Here is a 22500-nt window from a genome sequence, read left to right as displayed (position 1 = left end):
ATCTTCAACTCCTGCTTTTCAAATAAAGATACAAAGAGAACAGACACATTGTTAATAGGAGCCAATTAGAAAGTTGCTTAAAGGGACACTGTACCCAAAAAATTAATTTTGTGATTCAGATTGAGCATGAAATTTCAAGTTTCGAATTTACTCCTATTATCAAATTGTCTTCATTCTCTTGTTATCTTTATTTGAAATGCAAGAATGTAAGTTTAGATGCCGGCCCATTTTTGGTGAACAACCTGGGTTGTCCTTGCTGATTGGTGGATAAATTCATCCACCAATAAAAAAGTGCTGTCCAGAGTACTGAAACCAAAAAAAAGCTTAGATGCCTTCTTTTTAAAAAAAATGATAGCAAGAGAACGAAAAAAAATTGATAATAGGAGTAAATTAGAACGTTGCTTAAAATTGCATGCTCTTTCTGAATTACAAATAAACAAATTTGGGTTCAGTGTCCCTTTAAAATTGCTGCTCTATCAAATCATGAAAGAAAAAAATTGGGTTTAGAATCCCTTTAAGTGAAGAAGAGTTTTATTCTACCCTCTTTCTCCTACTGCACGTGTGAACCTTCATATCATATAAATGTACAGCGTTGGGATTAGTTAGCAAGGCTTTATTGCTTCTGGGTACAAGGAAATTAATGAAGGAAAAAGGGTAAAACTATACTCATTTGATAAAACAAAACATTCACTACAATGTCCCAAGGTATTCTTGGTGGCTACGAAGTTTCAAATTAATTTGACAACCAGACCTTAATACTTTTTCGGTTGAGTACTTGCTAATTGTTCAGCCCACATATTATTTCATGTGGAAATCGTATGCTAACTTAAAAAGCGTTGTTATTTATATGTTTGCTGCAAGTCTTCTGATATCCATGTTCTCCTGCAGCCATGGGTTCCTCTAAGAAACATAAGGAAAAAGAGCGTAACCGGGATATACTGGCAGCAGCTGGAGGCGCAGAAGAACGTCACCGGGAGCACAAAAAACATAAGCACAAAGATAAGGATAAGGAACGGGAGAGGCGCAAGAGGTCCCGGGAGAGAACGCGAGATCGGCCCCGTGAGCGTCGGTCCAGGGCCTTAGAAGACACAGATCACCACAAAGTCAAGAGGGAGAAGTCGGACGCATCAAATGAACAGTGTGAGCTCTGAGTCCCACCATTTCTTTGTTATTCATTAGCATTAACACTTGTTATAGGCGCATAGTGACTCATGACTAACTACTTGTCTGTGTGTCATCTATGTGACAATGGTAACTGGTAGTTATTAAATTCAGCTCATGTCATTTACTGTCGAGCTCCGTCTCGCCTCTGCCGTGCTCTCTCGCCTCTGCCTGATGGGTTGTTTTTTTTTTTTTTGCAGTTTCATTCATTTTTAGTTTGAGTACTTTATTTTTTTTTTGCTGCTTTTTCATTAATCATTTTTTCACTTTATAACATTTACTTGTTTACATATTTTTGGAAGAATAAATCCTTTTTATATCTGTAAGAATACATTTTAAGAATATTTATTGTGCTCCCAAACTCATAGCTGCCTTGTCACATAAGGTTATAATAGTCCTGTCCATCCCCGTTTTAGTATTTTTGATGCACTAACCCCCTCCCCATCTTTTTCAAAAAGATGACCAGACTCTTCATTTATTTCATTTTTGTTAGCTATTGCACCTAAATCTGCTGCTGGAGATTCATCACTGAGCATAGAAGAGACCAAGTAAGTATTCTGTACAGAGAGAGGCTGTGGTTCTTTAGGCGCATATGTGCGTTTGTACAATAAATACATAATTATTATCCTTTGCTTCTCCTATCTACAGTAAACTTCGTGCTAAGCTTGGGTTAAAACCTCTGGAGCTGAATACATTAAAAACAGGTAAGCTGTTATTTTGGGATATTTTTTTCGATTGATTTATTTTAATCTTTAAGAGACGATCATTTAACAAGATATTTCATAAAAACATGCATTATAGTTTCACTATGCAGGTAGTGCAACCCCCCCCCCCCCCCCCACAAAAAAAAAAAAAAAAAGAGGTACAGTTACAGAACTGAGCACAGTAATAGAGATAACTAACTAATATCCTATATAGTGACATAACCAATGCTAATACCTCTTACTATACACCCAGCACCTACTGTCCTTACCTGCTGCTAATATCTCTTCCTATACACACAGTACCTACTGACCTTACCTGCTGCTAATATCTCTTCCTATACACCCAGCACCTACTGACCTTACCTACTGCTAATATCTCTACCTATACACCCAGCACCTACTGACCTTACCTGCTGCTAATACCTCTTCCTATACACCCAGCACCTACTGACCTTACCTGCTGCTAATACCTCTCTCTATACACCCAGCACCTACTGACCTTATCTGCTGCTAATACCTCTTCCTATACACCCAGCATCTACTGACCTTACCTGCTGCTAATACCTCTTCCTATACACCCAGCACCTACTGACCTTACCTGCTGCTAATACCTCTTCCTATACACCAAGCACCTACTGACCTTACCTGCTGCTAATACCTCTTCCTATAAACCCAGCACCTACTGACCTTACCTGCTGCTAATACCTCTTCCTATACACCCAGCACCTACTGACCTTACCTGCTGCTAATATCTCTTCCTATACACCCAGCACCTACTGACCTTATCTGCTGCTAATACCTCTTCCTATACACCCAGCATCTACTGACCTTACCTGCTGCTAATACCTCTTCCTATACACCCAGCACCTACTGATCTTACCTACTGCTAATACCTCTTCCTATACACCCAGCACCTACTGATCTTACCTACTGCTAATACCTCTTCCTATACACCCAGCACCTACTGACCTTACCTGCTGCTAATATCTCTTCCTGTACACCCAGCACCTACTGACCTTACCTGCTGCTAATATCTCTTCCTATACACCCAGCACCTACTGACCTTACCTGCTGCTAATATCTCTTCCTGTACACCCAGCACCTACTGACCTTACCTGCTGCTAATATCTCTTCCTATACACCCAGCACCTACTGACCTTACCTGCTGCTAATACCTATTCCTATACATCCAGCCCCCCTACTGACCTTACCTATTCCTATACATCCAGCCCCCCTACTGACCTTACCTGTTCCTATACATCCAGCCCCCCTACTGACCTTACCTGTTCCTATACACCCAGCACCTACTGACCTTACCTGTTCCTATACACCCAGCACCTACTGACCTTACCTGTTCCTATACACCCAGCACCTACTGACCTTACCTGTTCCTATACACCCAGCACCTACTGACCTTACCTGTTCCTATACACCCAGCAGCCGACTGACTTCCTGCTCACTGTTTTGTTTACCAGCATTAATATTAGGTATATACATTCGGCAGGTTTGTTATCTGCAGAATGTGGTAGAAGGTAGCAGCTTGCGTCGTATAGTGCAATACACTAAGATCTGTGCAAATCCAGATCTTTGTGTCAACAGCAGAAGCTGACAAATGCACAGATCTAATTCATATCCTGTGAAATAATTTACAAGTCATGCTTCTCTTTTTGTTGCTAGTTTTGAAACTCCTATTTATCACTTTAAAATGCTTCTTTGGTTTGTCAAGAGGGTGTACTCTATAAACCATCCGCTTACACACCCGTGTCATGTGTTTACAGAGAGCGGCAGTAAAGAGGATCCGGTGGCTGCGGCAGTCATTAACCCCCTTGTCCTACGACAGCAACAAGAGCTGAGAGAGAAGTTAGCAGCTGCTAAAGAGAAGCGCCTGCTGAACCAGAAGTTAGGGTAAGGAGCGGTGCATATGTAAGGGATTGTGGTTGTGAAATGCATCAGCAGTGAATTGTCTTTCTTTCCCTTTGTGTAGTAAGATCAAATCTCTGGGAGATGATGAGTTATGGCTGGACGACACAGCAGCTTGGATCGAGCGAAGTCGAAAGCTTCAGGCTGAAAAAGACATGGCTGAAAAAAGGGTGAATGGCACAGACTTTATTAGAATAGTAAACAAACTGAAACGCTGTCATACCTATTATTAAAACAGCAACTTAAGAGTTGTTTGGTCAGTGACAAGATGAGATGGACCTCGTATTCAATTATCAGCAGCTTCTGTGTCTACGTGATGACGTTATAATAACATGTATGGCTTTAACTTCTAAATTCTTCATTGTTTTTTACTTTCCCAAAAAACAAACATACTGGGTACAATATCTTAATTCTAGCACAACAGATTGGCGTATACATTTTATCCTCACAGCTGGAAATGCACACTTGGCTTACATGAATAAGACCTTCACGCAAACTAGTAACCTCACCCGATTAAAGGGACATAAAACAAGTTGGGATAGAGACAAAATATAATATGTACTTTTAATTACTCCACCTGCCAATGTACTGCAGTGCCCCCCCCCCCCACACGCACACATATACGCACACACACGTGCAGCATTGCTATATAACTAAGTTTGCTTATTTTTTAAAAAATATTTTAAAATACTTGCCAACAATTTTTAAACAACTTTTCTTCAGGCTAAACTTCTGGCTGAGATGGATGAAGAATTTGGGGTGTCAAATCTGGTGAACGAGGAGTTTGGGCAGAAGAAGGTTAGCAGGATATTAACACAGATATTTTTAGTGAATACTTTCTATCGTGTGTTTGGTTATGTGCAATTTCTCTCCTGCCTTTGCTCTGTTCCTCCTCTTTCAGATGTCAGTTACCTTCAATCCTTGGTCCTCTTTTCTCCTCACAGCAATACAGTTCCCGGGATCTGCAAGGTCTAACGGTGGAGCACAAGATCGAATCCTTCACTGAGGGCCAGACCGTCATCCTGACGCTTAAAGACAAAGGTTTGCTTATTATTTATTAAAGCAACAGTCTATTCAAAATAAACTTTTGTGATTCAGATAGGGCATGCAATTTTTAACAACTTTCCAATTTTATCATCAAATTTGCTTTTTCTTTTAGTATCCTTTATTGAAGACAATACCTAGGTAGGCCGATAGGAGCGTGTAAGTGTCTAGAGCAGTCTATGGCAGCAGTGTTTGTAACTATATTTAACACTGCTATAAACTGCATGTGCACACTCGTGAGCTCACCTAGGTTTTAACAAAGGATACCAAAAGAACTAAGCATAATTGATAATAGAAATAAATCGGAAAGTAGATATGTACATTCAGATCCTTCAGAAGGATTAAAAAAAAAAAGTAGGCAGCTGCTCGTGTGTTCGGCTCTTTTCGGAGCCAGATTTATTCCAGTGAAAGATCACGACACAAAGATCTGTGCCAAGCCAGCTCTTAGTGTGGGGATCTTTCACTAGAATAGAGGGGCCGCCTACTTCCGCATTCGGATCTTTATGCACGTATCTGTTGGAAAATTGTGTTAAAATGTCATGCTCTAGCTAATCAATTTGAGTTTAATTTTGACTTTACTGTCCCTTTAAGATAATGATATTTTTGGCGGTGATGCTGGGGGTTTATATTGGCTTCTGTTCATGTGAGGCACAAGGTTCACGCCAGAGTCTTAGCCTTTGTAGGTTTAGCTTTATTATAACTCTTCATAATAATGATTGGTCAAGAATATGAGCATCCACAATATGCTATAGATTCTTATTCTGCGTAGGGTTTGCCCTAATATTAAACTGTTCTCAATGATAACAGGTGATATGGGGAGTTTACGCTAGCCTTAAAGGGACAGTCTAGTCAAAATTTACACTATATTGGTATGTATTTCAGTAACAATCATGGATTCAATTTATCTAAAGGTACAGCAAAGTCCAAATTTTAAACTTTCATGATTCAGATAGGGCAATGGAATCTTAAAAAAACTTTCAAATTTACTTTTATCTAATTTGCTTTGTGCTCTTGTTATCCTTTGTTGAAAGATAAACCTAGGTAGGCTCATATGCTAATTTCTAAGCCATCGAAGGCTGCTTCTTATCAGTGCATTTTACACTTTTTCACAGCTAGACTATTAGTTCATATGTGCCATTGTGCTCAGTCCCGTGGAGTTATTTGTGTCAGCACTGATTGGCTAAAATGCAAGTCTGTCAAAAGAACTGAAATAAGGGGGCAGTCTGCAGAGGCTTAGATACAAGGTAATCACAGAAGTAAAAAGTATATTAATATAACAGTGTTTATGCAAAACGGGAATGGGTCATTTTTAAACGGATTATCTATTTTTTAAACCATAAAAAATCTGGAGTAGACTGTCCCTTTAATTGAGCTTTGGGCTTTTAATAATGTAAACGGTAGCTTGGGGCTTCGGCTAAACAATACAGACCCCACTTAAGAGCCTCTCTCCACCTCAGGTGTTCTGGATGAAGATGCCAGAGATTTCCTTATCAATGTAAATATGTTGGACAGAGAAAAGGCTGAGAAAAATGTAGAACTAAGGAAAAAAAAACCTGATTACAAACCGTATGCAGAGGAAGAGAATGTGGAAGACATGGCTGTTGTGAGTAATCTTGCCCTGTTAATTGGAACCATTTGTGCACTGCTTCTCTGTGTAACAAGCTGAACACTAGTCTAATATTTATGCTTTATCTTTGTTACTTAGTTGCGACACAAATCTGTCCTTTCCAAATATGATGAGGAGATAGACGGCGAAAAAAAAAAGTCATTCCGTTTGGAATCTGGCGGAAATGCTGATGGATCCTGGGAAAGGGAACTGCAAAGAATTAAGGAGACGCTGCACAACCAGGCACAGACGCTAGATCTGCCAGAAATGAAGCTGGCGTCGGAATACTATACATCTGAGGAGATGGTACGGGTCCGAGTTATTGCGTAATTGGTATAATGAGGTTCAAACAGGGGCATCACTGCCAGGACCGGTTTGTAGAGTAAATGTGCAATCGGTGAGATTTGGAAGGTCCGGGGGTCTCCTTTTAACCTCTGAGAAGGGATATTTTCACAGTGCTAATAACTTACAAATCCAACGTACTGAGTGACCTTCTGTTTTGTCACCAGGTCTCCTTCAAGAAGACTAAGCGACGGGTGAAAAAGATTCGCAAAAAGGAAAAATCAGGCCGCACAGATTTATTGAGGATAAAACCTGACATCAGAGAGAGCGACTTTGGCTCCAGGTAAATGTGACCGAATATTTGACTGTTAGAATATGTGACCATTACCTACCAAAGCTATCGCTCTAGGGGTCTAAAAGAGGCCTAGTTTATTTTACAGAAAAGTAAAGATTTATAGGTCGTACAGATTGGGGGGGAAGCGCCCCTCTAGGTTGCACTGATCGCTTTGTACCCTCATGTTATGAGGTGCAATATCTTTACATATACTTCAGTGAGACTGTAAAACTGCATTATTTTGTGTTCATGCTGCATAAGATGAAAAAGTTACACCTGGATTGAACATCACCCATTTGTTTCTGATAAAAAAACAAAAAATCCCTGTGAGCTAAGAGTGATGAGCAGTTTAGCTTAACTGAATTCTAAATATAAATTCTGTGCTCCGGTAAACCTTGCATGCAGCAGCAACTAGAGGGGGAGGAGGGGGGCATGATTGTGTTGTGGTGGGTTTTTTTTACACGCTACACTAACATGTGACCATGGTGGATTTAATTTAAATCACTAGCAGTAAGACTAGATTTAAATAATGGTTTTATACACAAAACCAATGTGTGATATCTTCTAAGTAGAAAAAAAAATGCCCAAAATAATGTGACGGGAACCTCTGGGAGATCATAACATTATGAATTAATTAATGGTATTAATTTACTATAAATGAAACATTAGACCTGAATATACAGCACCTTGCTATATAGTTATAATCTAATCGTTATTTCAGGATGAATAACCTTTTGGATTGCAGTGCATCTTAAATAGAAACGGAATCTTTTTATTTTTTTAAATTCATTGATTTTTATGCACCCTGCATGTGACTTTAAATAAAACTTCTGTGAACTTTAATATAGGAATTAGATATCTGCTTGGCTTTCTGAATGCTTGATTACCCTTTAGCAGTTTTACTTGTCATAATGACAGAAATATACTGTTAGACCATCAGACAGGTTTAAAGGGACACTAAACACAATCCTTTTTCTTTCATGGCTCAGATAAAACATACAGCTTTCTTAATTTACTTGATATCCTTTGTTGGAGGAGCACCACTGGGACCTAGCTGAAAGCCAATGGCAAGAGGCATATATGTGCAGCCACCAATCCGCAGCTTCTGAGGCTATCTAGGTGTACGTTTCAACAAAGGATGCAAGAGAATGAGATAATAGAAATACATTGATCAGTTATTTAAAACTGCTGCTTTGTCTGAATTGTGAAAAGAAAGAAAAAATGGGTTTCATGTCCCTTTTTAATGTGTTTACAACAAGCAAAGTGACTAGATTATTTTCAAAGCATTTTTGTTAGTCCTTAAGCCATTTACAAAATTAGATGCGAGTCTCTTTATCTGTTTAGCACATTTACACCTGGGGTCTGGTACGTGACTATTTAATATTAAAGCCTAACTGCTTCGTAAGGGACGTTTGCTATCTTAGCAGCTCTTCAATGCCTCTTGTAGTCTGTCACTTGTAATTGCATCTGAGACCTGTCTGCCATTGGTGATTTATGAAAACAAGTCGGATCTCTCTGCAAAGTACATATTTCAGTGGTCAGCGTTTCTCACAGAGCTCTCGTTTTGAACTTAAAATGCAAAACAATGCTGTTCTTTACATATATCCTCTGCTAAGGTCTCGAGGTCGTGGACGGCGGCGCGTGGTGGATTCTGATGAGGAGCAGAGTGTGGAGTTACCGCAAGTGATTGTACAGTCTGATGATGTCCGAGTGGAGAGCATGGACATCAGTGATAAAGGTCAGCGCATTCTCCCTTTATAGCACAAAATGTTTGTATCACTACCGGTATTGTTTTATAGTTGTCAGATAAAATACGCACTTTTTTTTTACACTTTAGAAATGATCACCCTAGCTCTACAGAATGTATTCTAGCGTGAGCTGCATGCAGCCAATCAGAGGATGGTATTGCTTGTGCCATTTCACTGATTGGGAGAATTCTCGTGTGGTCTTTGCCTGGGGGAGAAGTATGAGAGAGGCAGTTGCATATTTTAAATTTGGTCAACGAGCAGCCTGGAGAGAAGTTGTACTGAGAATAAAATGTTCACTGCTCCGGCTTCTAAGGGACTCCCATTATTTTCTGCAGGCTACTTTTTTTAAGTTAAAAAAAAGCCAAAAGGACAACCAATAGCTGCATAAATAGGGTCAGGTTTATTTTAGATTAAGGAAGAGCTGAAATGATCTAATGTACAGTTGTAAGTGATGCATTAAAGGGACACTGAACCCAATTTTATTTTCTTTCATGATTCGGATAGAGCAGCAACTTTCTAATTTACTCCTATTATCAAATTATCTTTGTTCTCTTGAGATGTTTATTTAAAAAGCAGGATTGTAAAGCTTATGAGCCGGCCCATCCTTGGTTCAGCACCTGGGTAGTACTTGCTAATTGGTGTGTAAATGTAGCCACCAATAGGCAAGCGCTATCCAGGGTGTTGAACCAAAAATGGGCCGGCTCCTAAACTTTACATTCCTGTTTTTCAAATAAAGATAACAAGAGAACAAAGAAAAATTTGATAATAGGAGTAAATTAGAAAGTTGCTAAAATTGCTGCTCTATCTGAATCATGAAACCAAAAATGTGGGTTCAGTGTCTTTCAACTTTTTTTTTTTTTTTTTCTTATGTTTTAGTCATTTTATTATTTGTCTCTTCCCTACTTGGTATCTGCCTTTCCCGTGCTCGCTTTGGTCATGATCTTCTGTCCTTTCTGCCCTGTGTGGGGGTAATTGTTCTGGTTGTGGCAGGTTGGAGACTGGCTAAACCACAGTTACAAAATGTAGGGTTTTAAGTGAACCTATAGAGAGTATAAGGTCTGATAAATAAGTCAAAATGAGTGCAGAGAATGCTAAACACAAGGCAGGTTTAGGCCCAGTAGTTATTGTAGGTTCAGGCACGGCACAAAATACCACGTCCTTATCAAGACCTTTTAGTCCAGTAATCCTCAGTGCTGGGAGACGAGGTGACCTCTCTCAGCTGCAAACCAGCTTCTCTGCCACCAGTAATTCTTTTCTCTACTGCTTAGCTGTTCTTCTCTTCCTGCTTGTGCTGCTTTCTGCTGCTACCTTTTTATTACTCAGTAGTTTTGTCGTGCTGATGTCTCTTGTGATCTTTTTTTCAGAGGACAATGACGACTCGGCCATTGTAGAAGAAGACGAGCTAGAGACTGAGTTGCAGAAACAACTGGAGAAAAGCAGACGACTAAAACTGATTCAGCAACAGAAGGACAGCAGCGAGAAGGTTAGAAGGGCGGCAAGACTGCTTTGTGTTACCTTCTGCCACTAGCTGATGTACAGTTTGTTCTCTCTCAGATATTTTGTGTTTGTCTCGCTTTATGCCACTCTGCCAATCCTGTTCTGCCTCGTCCTGGTCTAATATCCAACTCTCACTTTGCCGTGGCCCGATTCTTGATCTCCACAGGTTGTCTCCATGATTAAGACCTTAGACTCTCAGAAAAGTCAGGATGACGACGATGATGATAAGAAAGGGTCCATTGTCTTTAATGCAACCTCTGAATTCTGTAGGACACTTGGGGAAATCCCAACCTACGGTCTGGCCGGAAACCGAGAGGATCAGGAGGACATGATGGTGTGTGGTAGCAACTTGTGGGAGGGAAGGTTATGCTGAGTATTTTGTTAAATACTCATGTCTTTGAGGATCTGACCCTTTTGTTACCCCTGAGAGAAGATAGATACTGCTCTACCTATGTATTTCATTAAAGGGACAGTAAGCACCAAACATGTAATGGTTTAAAAATACAGATAATCCCTTTATTTACCATTCCCCAGTTTTGCATAACCAACACTTTTATACTAATATACTTTTTACCTCTGTAATTACCTTGTATCTAACCCTTTGCAGACTGCCCCTTATCTCAGTGTTTCTGATAGACTTGTATTTTAGCCAATCCGTGGTGACTCATAAAAAAACTCCACAGGAGTGAGCAAAATGTTATCTATGTATGGCACACATGAACTAACAGTACATGTTATTAGCTATTCACATTCAGACATAAGGTGAGCGATGGACTGCAGAGTCTTAGAAATCAGCTTATAATTATAAGCCTACCTAGGTTTCGCATTTAACAAAGAATACCTAGAGATAAAAGTAAATTGGGAAGTTGTTTAAAATTCCATTGCCCTATCTAAGTCCTGAAAGTTTAATTTGGACTTTGCTATCCCTTTTAAATAAATTGAATCCATGATTGCTATTGAAGTACATTCCAATACGTTTTTGTTCCATGCCCAACGTTAATCCTAAATTGTTAGATCAAAGAACACAATTTATCATGGCGAGAGCTGTGTTTACTACTAGAATAGAACTGCACTGCAGGACATTTTATTCCTTGCTCACAGTTTCTTAGAATAAAGCTACACATACCATTGTGTTTTGTTCCTTAACATCTAGATAATACTAGAATATATTACTGTGGTGGGAATGACAGACCCATAAGATGCCAATAAGTCCTTGTTCTCCTTCACAGGACTTTGAAAAGGAAGATGAGGAGTCTGAGAAGGGAGATGAAGAGTCTGACGGGGAGGAGAAACTCGGCTGGAGTATGGTGAACCTTGATGAGGAGAAGAACCATCAGGACGTAAGTGACAAACATATAGATATCCATGTGTTTTGTATTGCTGAGTAACTAATACCTTTCCCTCAGTACACAGCATCCTCCACCACCATCCTGGATGAAGAACCCATTGTCAACCGAGGTTTGGCTGCTGCTTTGCACCTGTGTCAGAACAAAGGTACCAACCTAATACTCCTGTATAATAAAGATTAGCTGTACTGTGATGTTACAAATAGTGACCACTTCTCCTCTTGTAGGCCTGCTGTCAACAACTGTACAGAAGGTGGCTCGTGTCAAAGCTCCCAATAAGGAGCTCCCGTCTGCCATCTACTGCATAGAAGACAAGATGTAAGTGACCCTGATAATGTTATGCTATGAATCTGTTTATCGTATTGCTTATCTAGTAGTAGCTCTGAGCATCATGTGATCAAGCTTGGGCTTAAAACTATATGCAAGCACAGCTGCTGCTACAGGGTGTAAATCCGTCATGTGACTAAACAGTAATAAAACAATAGCTCAGGTAGTGACTTTGTGCTCCTTGTACGCAGTGTTTGCTTCTCTTCATGCAGAGCTCCCAGCTATTCCTGCATGGTATAACGCTGCTTTATTCTCTTCTGTCATCTTGTAACCCTAACCTACAATGACACTCCCAGCCCTCAGAAGTGCAGCTACAGTCTGTCCTTATACCCCACCACCTGCTTTCTACCTCTGCCCTGAGTCTTCCCATCTTGATATGTTGTTAGTAAATGCTCTTATTCATTAGATCTTTTGGTTTTTGCACTATTGTCCTTTGTGTTTAGCTATGTTTGTATCCTAAAGGGTTAGTCTTACTCAGATCCACAACCCATTACAGCCCCCAAGTAGGAAGTGACTCAGGACTTGCAATGTGTAAATGCTCCAAGTGAGACTCAAGCTGTATTGTTAATCCCTTTCTGGGGTTAAACGGTATGCCATGTCCGCCTTCATTTTTCTTGTTAACAAATAAAGGCATTTTATAGTGTCCCATTTAAAGACCACAGTTCTAAAGCAACGGGCAGTAAATATACAGATTCCTGTCTTGTTACATCTACAGATATCTTTTACAAGATATGACGAGTCCACGGATTTCATCCTTACTTATGGGATTACGCCTCTTGTTTAGCAGGAAGTGGCAAAGAGCACCACAGCAGAGCTGTATATATAGCTCCCCCCCAAGTGGCAAAGAGCACCACAGCAGAGCTGTATATATAGCTCCCCCCCCCCCAGTCATTCTCTTTGCCTGTGTTAGTGATAGGAAGAGGTAAAGTGAGGTTTTAGTTTAGATTCTTCAATCAAGAAGTTTTTTATTTTAAAATGTTGCCAGTGAGTACTATTTTTCTCAGGGAGAAATCATCAGTCACTTAATTCCTAACTGGAGTGGAGACATTTTATTTTCTGCCCTGATGTTGATAATCTTAGCAAACATTTTCTAAGATCCATTCTGGTTCCCACAGAGCAGCTGAAGGTAATGTAAAGCAAAATCTTCAGTGTGGTGACTGGTGTTATGCTACAAGTAGCATTGAGGTATGTTCAGTCTTTTGTTTTCTGGGGAGACTTTATATATCAGAACAGGCTGACATCATTCCCTAACTGGGGAGAGGTAATCAGTATGCACTGCAAGAAAGAATAGTGTACCTGGTATTCCTTTTATTGGACTTATTTAAGAGTGTGCTGTTTTCACTTTACATTTTCTGTGTTGGCTGACGCTGGGAGATGGGGTTCTGACTTATTTATTTTGAGATTATATCTGGCTGACAGGGCATTTTATTCTGAGATGCACTTTGTATGAGGGGCACATTGCTTTTGTATATGGAGACCGACATGTTAGTTTCGGCTAAGAGTTATGCCCTCGGTGGGCGGGGCCTATTTTCGCACGCTCAGCCGCGCAGTGTATTTTCCGGATCAGAAGCAAAGTCCTGAGGCTCCAGCGGGGCCTAGTTCAGTTTTTTTGCAATTGTAGGGCCCAGAGAGTCTTGAGACCGGTTTCTTCAGTGTAATCTGGGGGCAGGTAGGCGCCGCAGCAGAGCTGTGGCGAGGTGCAGGGGCCGGAATTGCTATAAATTTATCAGGCTCATAAAGTATTTATAATTCATATATTACATATCCTAACAAGTAGGTGCAATATTGTTAAGCTATTTGGGCACATTAGGTCATTTTTTTCTGCTGTAAATGTTATTTTTGTGATGACAGAAAAATTGTTGCACTTTTACTAAATATTTTCCTTTGTATAGTTTTTGACTCAAAGTACAATCTTTCAAATAAAGAACGACTACTATTGCTGTTGCTAGTCTGTTTATCATGTCTGAACTTGAGGAAACTCCTTGTTCTATGTGTTTAGATGCCATTGTGGAACCCCCTCTTACTTTTTGTCCCTCATTTACTGAAAGGGCCTTACAATGTAAAGGGCAGATTTTCTTTAAGGAAAGTGTGTCTAAGGATGATTCTCAGTCTGATGGGAATCAGGGTATGCCGCTACTTTCTCCCCAGGCGTCATAACCTCTAATGCCCACCCAAGCGACGCCGGGTTCTTCGACCGCGTCTACTTCATTTACTCTGCAGGATATGGCTGCAGTTATGTCATCTACCCTTACAGAGGTTTTATCTAAGTTGCCAGTGTTACAGGGCAAACGCAGCAGGACAGAAGTCAATGTGAATACTGCAATCTCTGATGCTTTGTTGGATATTTCCGATGTACCCTCACAGGGATCTGATTTGGGGCTCAGGGAACTTATGTCTGAGGGGGAACTTTCTGATTCGGGGAATGTGTTGCCTCAGACGGACTCGGACGTCATGTCCTTTAGATTTAAGCTTGAACACCTCCGCCTGTTGCTTCGGGAGGTTTTAGCGACTCTGGATGGCTGTGACTCTATTGTGGTACTACCAGAGAAATTGTGTAAGATGGACAAATACTTAGAGGTGCCTACTTACTCTGATGTTTTTCCGGTTCCTAAGAGAATATCGGATATTATTACACGGAAATGGGAAAGACTGGGTATCCCGTTCTCACCTTCTCCTAATTTTAAGAAAATGTATCCCATATCTGACACTATTCGGGACTCTTGGCAAACAGTCCCTAAGGTGGAGGGATCTATATCTACCCTGACTAAGCGTACAACTATTCCTATTGAGGACAGTTGTTCTTTCAAAGACCCTATGGATAAGAAATTGGAGGGTCTTCTAAAAAAGTTATTTATTCATAAGGGTTTCCTTTTACAACCGACAGCCTGCATTGTACCAGTTACCACTGCGGTGGCTTTCTGGTTTGACGCCTTAGAAGAGTCTCAAGTCTGAGACTCCTTTAGAGGAAATTATGGATAGAATTAAGGCGCTTCGGCTGGCTAATTCTTTTATTACGGACGCCGCCTTTCAGATTGCCAAGTTGGCAGCTAAGGAATGCCGGATTTGCCATTTTAGCGCGTTATGGTTAAAGTCTTGGTCTGCTGATGTGTCATCTAAGTCAAAACTTTTGGCTATTCCTTTCAAAGGGAAAACCCTATTCGGGCCTGACTTGACAGAAATTATTTCTGACATCATGGGAGGTAAGAGTCATCTCCTACCTCAGGATAAAGCAGCTAAACTGAGGGGTAAACAAAATAATTTTCCTTCCTTTCGGAACTTCAAAGGAGTCCCCGCTTCTTCTTCCGCTAAACAGGAAGAGAATTTTGCGCAAGCCAAGACTGTCTGGAGACCCAACCAGGCTTGGAATAAAGGTAAACAACCCAAGAAGCCCACTGCTGCTCCCAAGACAGCATGAAGGGGCGGCCCCCAATCCGGGACCGGATCTAGAAGGGGGCAGACTTTCTTTTTTTGCCCAGGCTTGGGTAAGAGATGTTCAGGACCCCTGGACTCTGGAAATCATGTGCCAAGGGTATCAACTGGAATTCAAAAATTCTCTCCCAAGGGGGAGGTTTCTTCTTTCACGATTATCTGTAGACCAGATAAAAAGAGAGGCGTTCTTACTGTGTAAGAGGCCTTTCTACTATGGGAAGTAATTCGTCCCGTTCCAATTCTGGAACAGGGGCTGGGGTTTTACTCAAATCTTTTCGTGGTTCCCAAAAAAGAGGGAACTTTCAGACCCATTTTAGATCTCAAGAGTCTAAACAAGTTCCTCAGAGTCCCATCCTTCAAGATGGAGACTATTCGAACAATTTTACCAATGATCCAAGAGGGTCAGTATATGACTACCATGGACTTGAAGGATGCATACCTTCATATTCCTATCCACAAGGATCATCCTCATCAGTTCCTAAGGTTTGCCTTCCTGGACAAACATTTTCAGTTTGTGACTCTTCCCTTCGGGTTGGCCACAGCACCCAGGATCTTCACGAAGGTTCTAGGGTCCCTTCTGGCCGTTCTCAGGTCGTGGGGTATTGCAGTTTCGCCTTATCTAGACGATATTCTGATTCAGGCATCGTCTTACCATCTGACAAAGTCTCATACAGACATGGTTCTGTCCTTTCTGAGGACTCACGGGTGGAAGGTGAATCTAGAAAAGAGTTCCCTAATTCCACAGACAAGGGTTCCCTTCTTGGGAACTCTGATAGATTCCATATCCATGAAAATCTTTTTGACAGAGGTCAGAAAGTTAAAGATTCTGAATACATGCCGAGCCCTTCAATCCAATCCTCGGCCATCAGTGGCTCAGTGCATGGAGGTAATAGGATTGATGGTGGCGGCAATGGACATCATTCCATTTGCTCGTTTTCATCTCAGACGCTACATCTGAGCATGCTCAGGCAGTGGAATGGAGATTATGCAAATTTGTCTCCTCAGATAGGTCTGGATCAGGAGACAAAAGACTCTCTTCTTTGGTGGTTGTTGCCGGATCATCTGTCCCAAGGGACGTGCTTCCGCAGACCCTCATGGGTGATAGTGACAACGGACGCCAGCATGTTAGTCTGGGGTGCAGTCTGGAATTCCCTGAAGGCTCAGGGTGTGTGGACTCGGTCAGAGTCTCTTCTTCCAATCAATATTCTGGAATTGAGAGCAATATTCAATGCACTTCAGGCTTGGCCTCAGTTGGCTTCGGCCAAATTCATCCGTTTTCAGTCGGACAACATCACGACTGTGGCTTACATCAATCATCAGGGAGGAACAAGAAGTTCCTTAGCAATGACGGAAGTATCCAAGATAAATCGGTGGGCGGAGGCTCACTCTTGTTATCTGTCAGCAATCTACATCCCAGGAGTGGACAACTGGGAAGCGGACTTTTTAAGCAGACAAACGTTTCATCCGGGGGAGTGAGAACTCCATCCGGAGGTCTTTGCCACCCTGATTCTCAGATGGGGCAGACCGGAATTGGATCTGATGGCGTCTCGTCAGAATGCCAAGCTCCCAAGATACGGATCCAGGTCAAGGGATCCTCAGGCCGAACTGATAGATGCCTTGGTCGTTCAACCTAGCTTATGTGTTTCCACCGTTTGCTCTCCTTCCCCGGGTGATTGCTCGGATCAAACAGGAGAGGGTTTCAATAATTCTAATTGCGCCTGCGTGGCCTCGCTGGACTTGGTATGCCGATCTAGTGGACATGTCCTCTCTGTCGCCGTGGAAGCTTCCATTGAGGCAGGACCTTCTCATTCAGGGACCATTCCAACACCCAAATCTAGTTTCTCTGCCACTGACTGCTTGGAGATTGAACGCTTGATTTTATCTAAGCGGGGGTTCTCTGATTTCGGTCATTGATACTTTGATTCAGGCACGTAAGCCTGTTACTAGAAAGATCTACCATAAGATATGGCGTAAATATCTTTATTGGTGTGAATCCAAGGGCTACTCATGGAGTAGAATTAGGATTCCCAGAATTCTGTCTTTTCTCCAAGAAGGATTGGAGAAAGGGTTATCAGCGAGTTCCTTAAAGGGACAAATCTCTGCTTTGTCAATTTTACTACACAAACGTTTGGCAGATGTTCCAGACGTTCAGTCTTTTTGTCAGGCTCTAACCAGAATCAAGCCTGTGTTTAGACCAATTGCTCCACCCTGGAGTTTGAATTTAGTTCTTAATGTTCTTCAAAGGGTTCCGTTTGAACCCATGCATTCCATAGATATTAAGTTGTTATCTTGGAAGGTTTTATTTTTGGTTGCTATTTCTTCTGCTCGTAGAGTTTCTGAGCTTTCAGCGTTACAATGTGACTCGCCTTATCTTATCTTCCATTCTGATAAGGTGGTTTTACGTACCAAACCTGGTTTCCTTCCTAAGGTTGTTTTAAATAAGAATATTAATTGTTGTTCCTTCATTATGTCCTAATCCTTCTTCTAAGAAGGAACGTCTGTTAAATAACTTGAACGTGGTCCGTGCCCTGAAGTTTTACTTGCAGGCGACTAAGGAATTTCGTCAATCATCTTCATTATTTGTTTTGTTTTTTTCTGGAAAGCGTAGGGGCCAGAAAGCTATGGCTACCTCTTTCTTTTTGGCTGAAGAGTATCATCCGTCTGGCATATGAGACTGCTGGACAGCAGCCTCCTGAAAGAATTACGGCTCATTCTACTAGGGCTGTGGCTTCCTCATGGGCATTTAAAAACGATGCTTTTGTTGAACAGATTTGCAAGGCTGCAACTTGGTCTTCTCTTCACACTTTTTCCAAATTTGATACTTTTGCCTCGTCTGAGGCTGTTTTTGGGAGAAAGGTTCTTCAAGCAGTGGTGCCTTCCTTTTAGGTTCCTGTCTTGTCCCTCCCTTTCATCCATGTCCTATAGCTTTGGTATTGTATCCCATAAGTAAGGATGAAATCCGTGGACTCGTCATATCTTGTAAAAGAAAAGGAAATTTATGCTTACCTGATAAATGTATTTCTTTTACGATATGACGAGTCCACGGCCCACCCTGTCATTTCTAAGACAGGTATTATTTTTGTTAAACTTCAGTCACCTCTGCACCTTTGGCTTTTCCTTTCTCTTCCTAACTTCGGTCGAATGACTGGAGGGGGAGGGAAGGGAGGAGCTATATATACAGCTCTGCTGTGGTGCTCTTTGCCACTTCCTGCTTAACAGGAGGTGTAATCCCATAAGTAAGGATGAAATCCGTGGACTCGTCCTATCTTAAAAGAAATAAATTTATCAGGTATGCATAAATTTCCTTTTTCACATCCCCGCCCCCCAATCAAAACATTGTGACTTTTTAAAAGTGAAGAATGGTGAAAAATAAACTTATTTATACTGATCATTGCATTAGGGAAAGGGGTGGCGCTGGGGTGTCTGTGTGTCACTATTAAAGGGACCATCAACATCAGAATTTTTGTTGTTTAAAGACAGATAATCCCTTTTTATTAGCCATTCCCCAGTTTTGCATAACCAACACAGTTATATTAAAGGGATAGTAAAGACCATAAATGTTAATGTTTAAAAAGATAATCACTTTATTTACCATTCCCCAGTTTGCATAACCAAACTGTTACAGAAATATACTTTTTACCTCTGTGATTACCTTGTATCTAAGCTTCTGCAAACTGCCTCATTATCTCAGATCTTTTGACAGATTTGCATTTCAGACATTTAGTGCTGACTCTTAAATAACTTAACGTGCTTGAGCACAGTGTTAGCTTTATGCAACACATGAACTAACACCCTCTAGCTGTGAAAAACTGTCAAATGCAGAGATGCCTTCAAGGGCTTAGAAATTAGCATATGAGCCTACCTAGGTTTAGCTTTCAACTAAGAATACCAAGAGGCAAAAGCAAAATGGCGATAGAAGTAAATTGGAACGTTGTTTAAAATTGCGAACCCTATTTGAATCATGAAATTAGACTTGACTGTTCCTTTTAATGTGTATCTTCTGCTCTTCCATAGGGCTATAGATGACAAGTACAGCAGGCGGGAGGAGTACCGAGGGTTTACACAGGACTTTAAGGAGAAAGATGGCTACAAACCGGATGTAAAGATTGAGTATGTGGATGAGACTGGGCGCAAACTCTGCCCCAAGGAGGTAAGTTGTGTCTTTATCTTTTAAACATAGTCTTATCTTGTCTTCTCATATCCCCTTTCTCACCATCTGACTTTATTTACCAGGCCTTCCGGCAGCTTTCTCACCGGTTTCACGGGAAGGGCTCTGGTAAAATGAAAACGGAGAGACGCATGAAGAAGCTGGATGAGGAGGCGGTGAGTTCATTCTCCTTGTTATTTAGAGGTGGCTATGGTGAGGGGGATGTGTGCTGGACCTAGGGGTGGAATGTGCGGTCAAGGTCTGTGTGTGCCAATAATCTGCCAATTGCTGTGGAATCTGCAATGATTTTCAAGGTCATACGAAGATGAAAGGGTTAATGATGTGCGAAAAGCCAAAGGTGAAAAAAGGAACATTAGGAATAAATCGGTGTCATTTTATGTAAGGACTGGTTCAACTGCAAAACAAATTCAGTCATTGGATCAACTGGAGCTTTTATTGTAGATACATTTAGTCAACACAGTAGATTTGCATGATAACTTCAAATGAATAGTAGATTTATTTTTTTCTTACAATTTTAAAAGTTATGTCTATTTCCACTTCCACTGTACCATGTGACAGCCATCAGCCAATCACAAATGCATACTCTGAGCATGTGCAAGAATTCACAGAATAAGACGGAGCTGGTGACTCAAAGTAAAAAGACTGTGCACTACTTTTTAATAGAAGTAAATTGGAAAGTTGTTTAAAATTGCTGCTCTATCTGAATGAGTTTAATTTTGACTTGAGTGTCCCTTTTTAAGATTTGTGTAGGTTAAACTTGATGGATTTGTCTTTTTTCATCCTTATCTACTATGTTAAACCGGGGTCAGATGCTGTCTGTCTTAGCATATTGTGGGACTGGTGCTTGTGATTTAAAGGGCCATTTAACTCATACAATTTCATATGTAAATGCTGCTCTGGAAACAAATTCAGCAGTGTCAGTTATCTACCTCCAACTAATGCTCACTGGCAGGTACTTGTCCTGGGGAGGGGCTTCTGCTTGTCCTTGTTGGCTGTAGGGGGAGGGGCTTCTGCTTGTCCTTGTTGGCTGTAGGGGGAGTGGCTTCTGCTTGTCCTTGTTGGCTGTAGGGGGAGGGGCTTCTGCTTGTCCTTGTTGGCTGTAGGGGGAGGGGCTTCTGCTTGTCCTTGTTGGCTGTAGGGGGAGGGGCTTCTGCTTGTCCTTGTTGGCTGTAGGGGGAGGGGGCTTTCCCCTTGGCTGTGTAGGGGGAGGGGGCTTTCCCCTTGGCTGTGTAGGGGGCTTTCCCCTTGGCTGTGTAGGGGGCTTTCCCCTTGGCTGTGTAGGGGGAGGGGGCTTTCCCCTTGTTGGGTATCCGCTATTGATCATTAGTAGAAGGTGCACAACTGATATAGATTTTACATATTTCAGACAAAACAGGAAAACAAAGCTTAGCTTTTGGCTTTTTGGTCACACTTGATGCCTAATTTTCCCAGCTAAACAAATCTGGTAGTAGTCACAACCTATCCTAGGCTCTTCCTGATGCATTTTGCCCCACATACTTGTCAGGGCTCTGGCTACTGTCGTGGTAAAGTTAGCCACGACATTACTTTAGAATGAATAACATTACTTTTACTTTGATTAATACTAGTTTGTTTTGTTTTTTTGGATCCTAGTATTCAAATAGGAGTAATAGTCCTAACCACAGTACTAACCCAAACTATTAAAGGGACAGTAAATACCTTGACATTTTATATAAAATGTTTAGTTATGTGTTCTGAAACAACTTTACAATATATTTTCATTAATTATTTTGTCCCCTTTTCATGTAATATAGCTCTGAAAATAGAGCAATTTTCTAATTCTCAACATGAAATGCCCCCGTTTACTTATCAAGGCCAACCCTGCTACATATGTCCCTAACTGGCTTTATCACAAAACAATGCATCGCTAGAATTATCTGCTGACTAAAACCCAGATTAGCTCCGACACGTAAGGCAAATGGTGAGTGGAGTTCGGCTATTGTTAACCCTTTCCCGCCCTTAGGACGTACTGAAGCCATAGGCGCTTCCTGAATGAGATCGCAGGCTGGGAGGGTGCCTAGCATTTATAGGCACTCCCCCTGACACAATCCCATCATTGAAATTGTGTGATCACGGGAAGGGGATAAACAATTGCAGTAAAATGTTATTGTGTTATAAAAATGCCTTGTAATTACACAAGGTGATAACCCTACCCTAACACAGCTGTGTTTCAGTGAAGTTGATGCACATCAGTAATTTGTGGAGGGTATATGTCATATTGGAACGTGTTAAGGGGGCGGGGGCAGTTTGCACCGGTTGTGGCGTCACACAATTGTCTCTCACCCACAGCTGCTGAAGAAGATGAGCTCCAGTGACACCCCGCTGGGTACTGTGGCCCTGCTGCAAGAGAAGCAGAAAGCACAAAAGACTCCGTATATCGTGCTGAGCGGCAGCGGGAAGAGTATGACAGCGTGAGTACCTGGGGATTAATATACACAAGGGGCGGGAGCAAAAACTTAACAGCCTTATCTGAAGCTTGTTTTATTGTTAACCCCACCTTGTGGCAGACTCTGGTATTGCACCATCTACTCATCAGCACGCATGATACAGTCATGAACCTTTTACTTCAATTTTACACTCTGAAATGTTTAATAATTGTTTTCCTGTAAAAACACAGCAACTTCCTGGGTGATTGTATTGTATGAAAATGTTACCTGCGACTTCTTGTCATCAACTAGTGGTTTCTTCCTGCTGCAGAGGTGGGGCAGCTAGATGTCAGTCTTCTTTATAAAAAAAAAATCAGAATAACTACTGTAGTATATAGATATAGATAGATAGATAGATAGATATAGATAGATATAGATAGATATAGATAGATATAGATAGATATAGATAGATATAGATAGATATAGATAGATATAGATAGATATAGATAGATATAGATAGATATAGATAGATATAGATAGATAGATATAG

The 22500-nt window shown here is 41.1% G+C and overlaps 1 protein-coding gene across 1 annotated transcript in view; it reads left to right on the top strand.

Moving 5' to 3' along the window:
• The window catches only part of SART1 (spliceosome associated factor 1, recruiter of U4/U6.U5 tri-snRNP), a 29167-nt gene that overhangs the window by 5796 nt on the left and 871 nt on the right, over positions 1 to 22500 (top strand). The window contains exons 2-20 of the mRNA XM_053719995.1: positions 889 to 1140; positions 1655 to 1709; positions 1810 to 1865; positions 3644 to 3770; positions 3850 to 3955; positions 4509 to 4583; positions 4730 to 4826; positions 6287 to 6432; positions 6535 to 6741; positions 6945 to 7060; positions 8668 to 8789; positions 10164 to 10282; positions 10463 to 10630; positions 11526 to 11636; positions 11703 to 11790; positions 11870 to 11960; positions 19413 to 19548; positions 19632 to 19721; positions 21874 to 21995. Coding sequence (XP_053575970.1) covers positions 891 to 1140; positions 1655 to 1709; positions 1810 to 1865; positions 3644 to 3770; positions 3850 to 3955; positions 4509 to 4583; positions 4730 to 4826; positions 6287 to 6432; positions 6535 to 6741; positions 6945 to 7060; positions 8668 to 8789; positions 10164 to 10282; positions 10463 to 10630; positions 11526 to 11636; positions 11703 to 11790; positions 11870 to 11960; positions 19413 to 19548; positions 19632 to 19721; positions 21874 to 21995 — 2282 coding nt within the window. The 5' untranslated portion in view covers positions 889 to 890. The remainder of the gene's footprint in view (positions 1 to 888; positions 1141 to 1654; positions 1710 to 1809; positions 1866 to 3643; positions 3771 to 3849; positions 3956 to 4508; positions 4584 to 4729; positions 4827 to 6286; positions 6433 to 6534; positions 6742 to 6944; positions 7061 to 8667; positions 8790 to 10163; positions 10283 to 10462; positions 10631 to 11525; positions 11637 to 11702; positions 11791 to 11869; positions 11961 to 19412; positions 19549 to 19631; positions 19722 to 21873; positions 21996 to 22500) is intronic.

The sequence above is a fragment of the Bombina bombina genome, chromosome 7 (assembly GCF_027579735.1).
Source record: "Bombina bombina isolate aBomBom1 chromosome 7, aBomBom1.pri, whole genome shotgun sequence".
Taxonomy (NCBI): Eukaryota; Metazoa; Chordata; class Amphibia; order Anura; family Bombinatoridae; genus Bombina; species Bombina bombina.
This window is presented reverse-complemented; position numbering and strand designations above follow the sequence as displayed.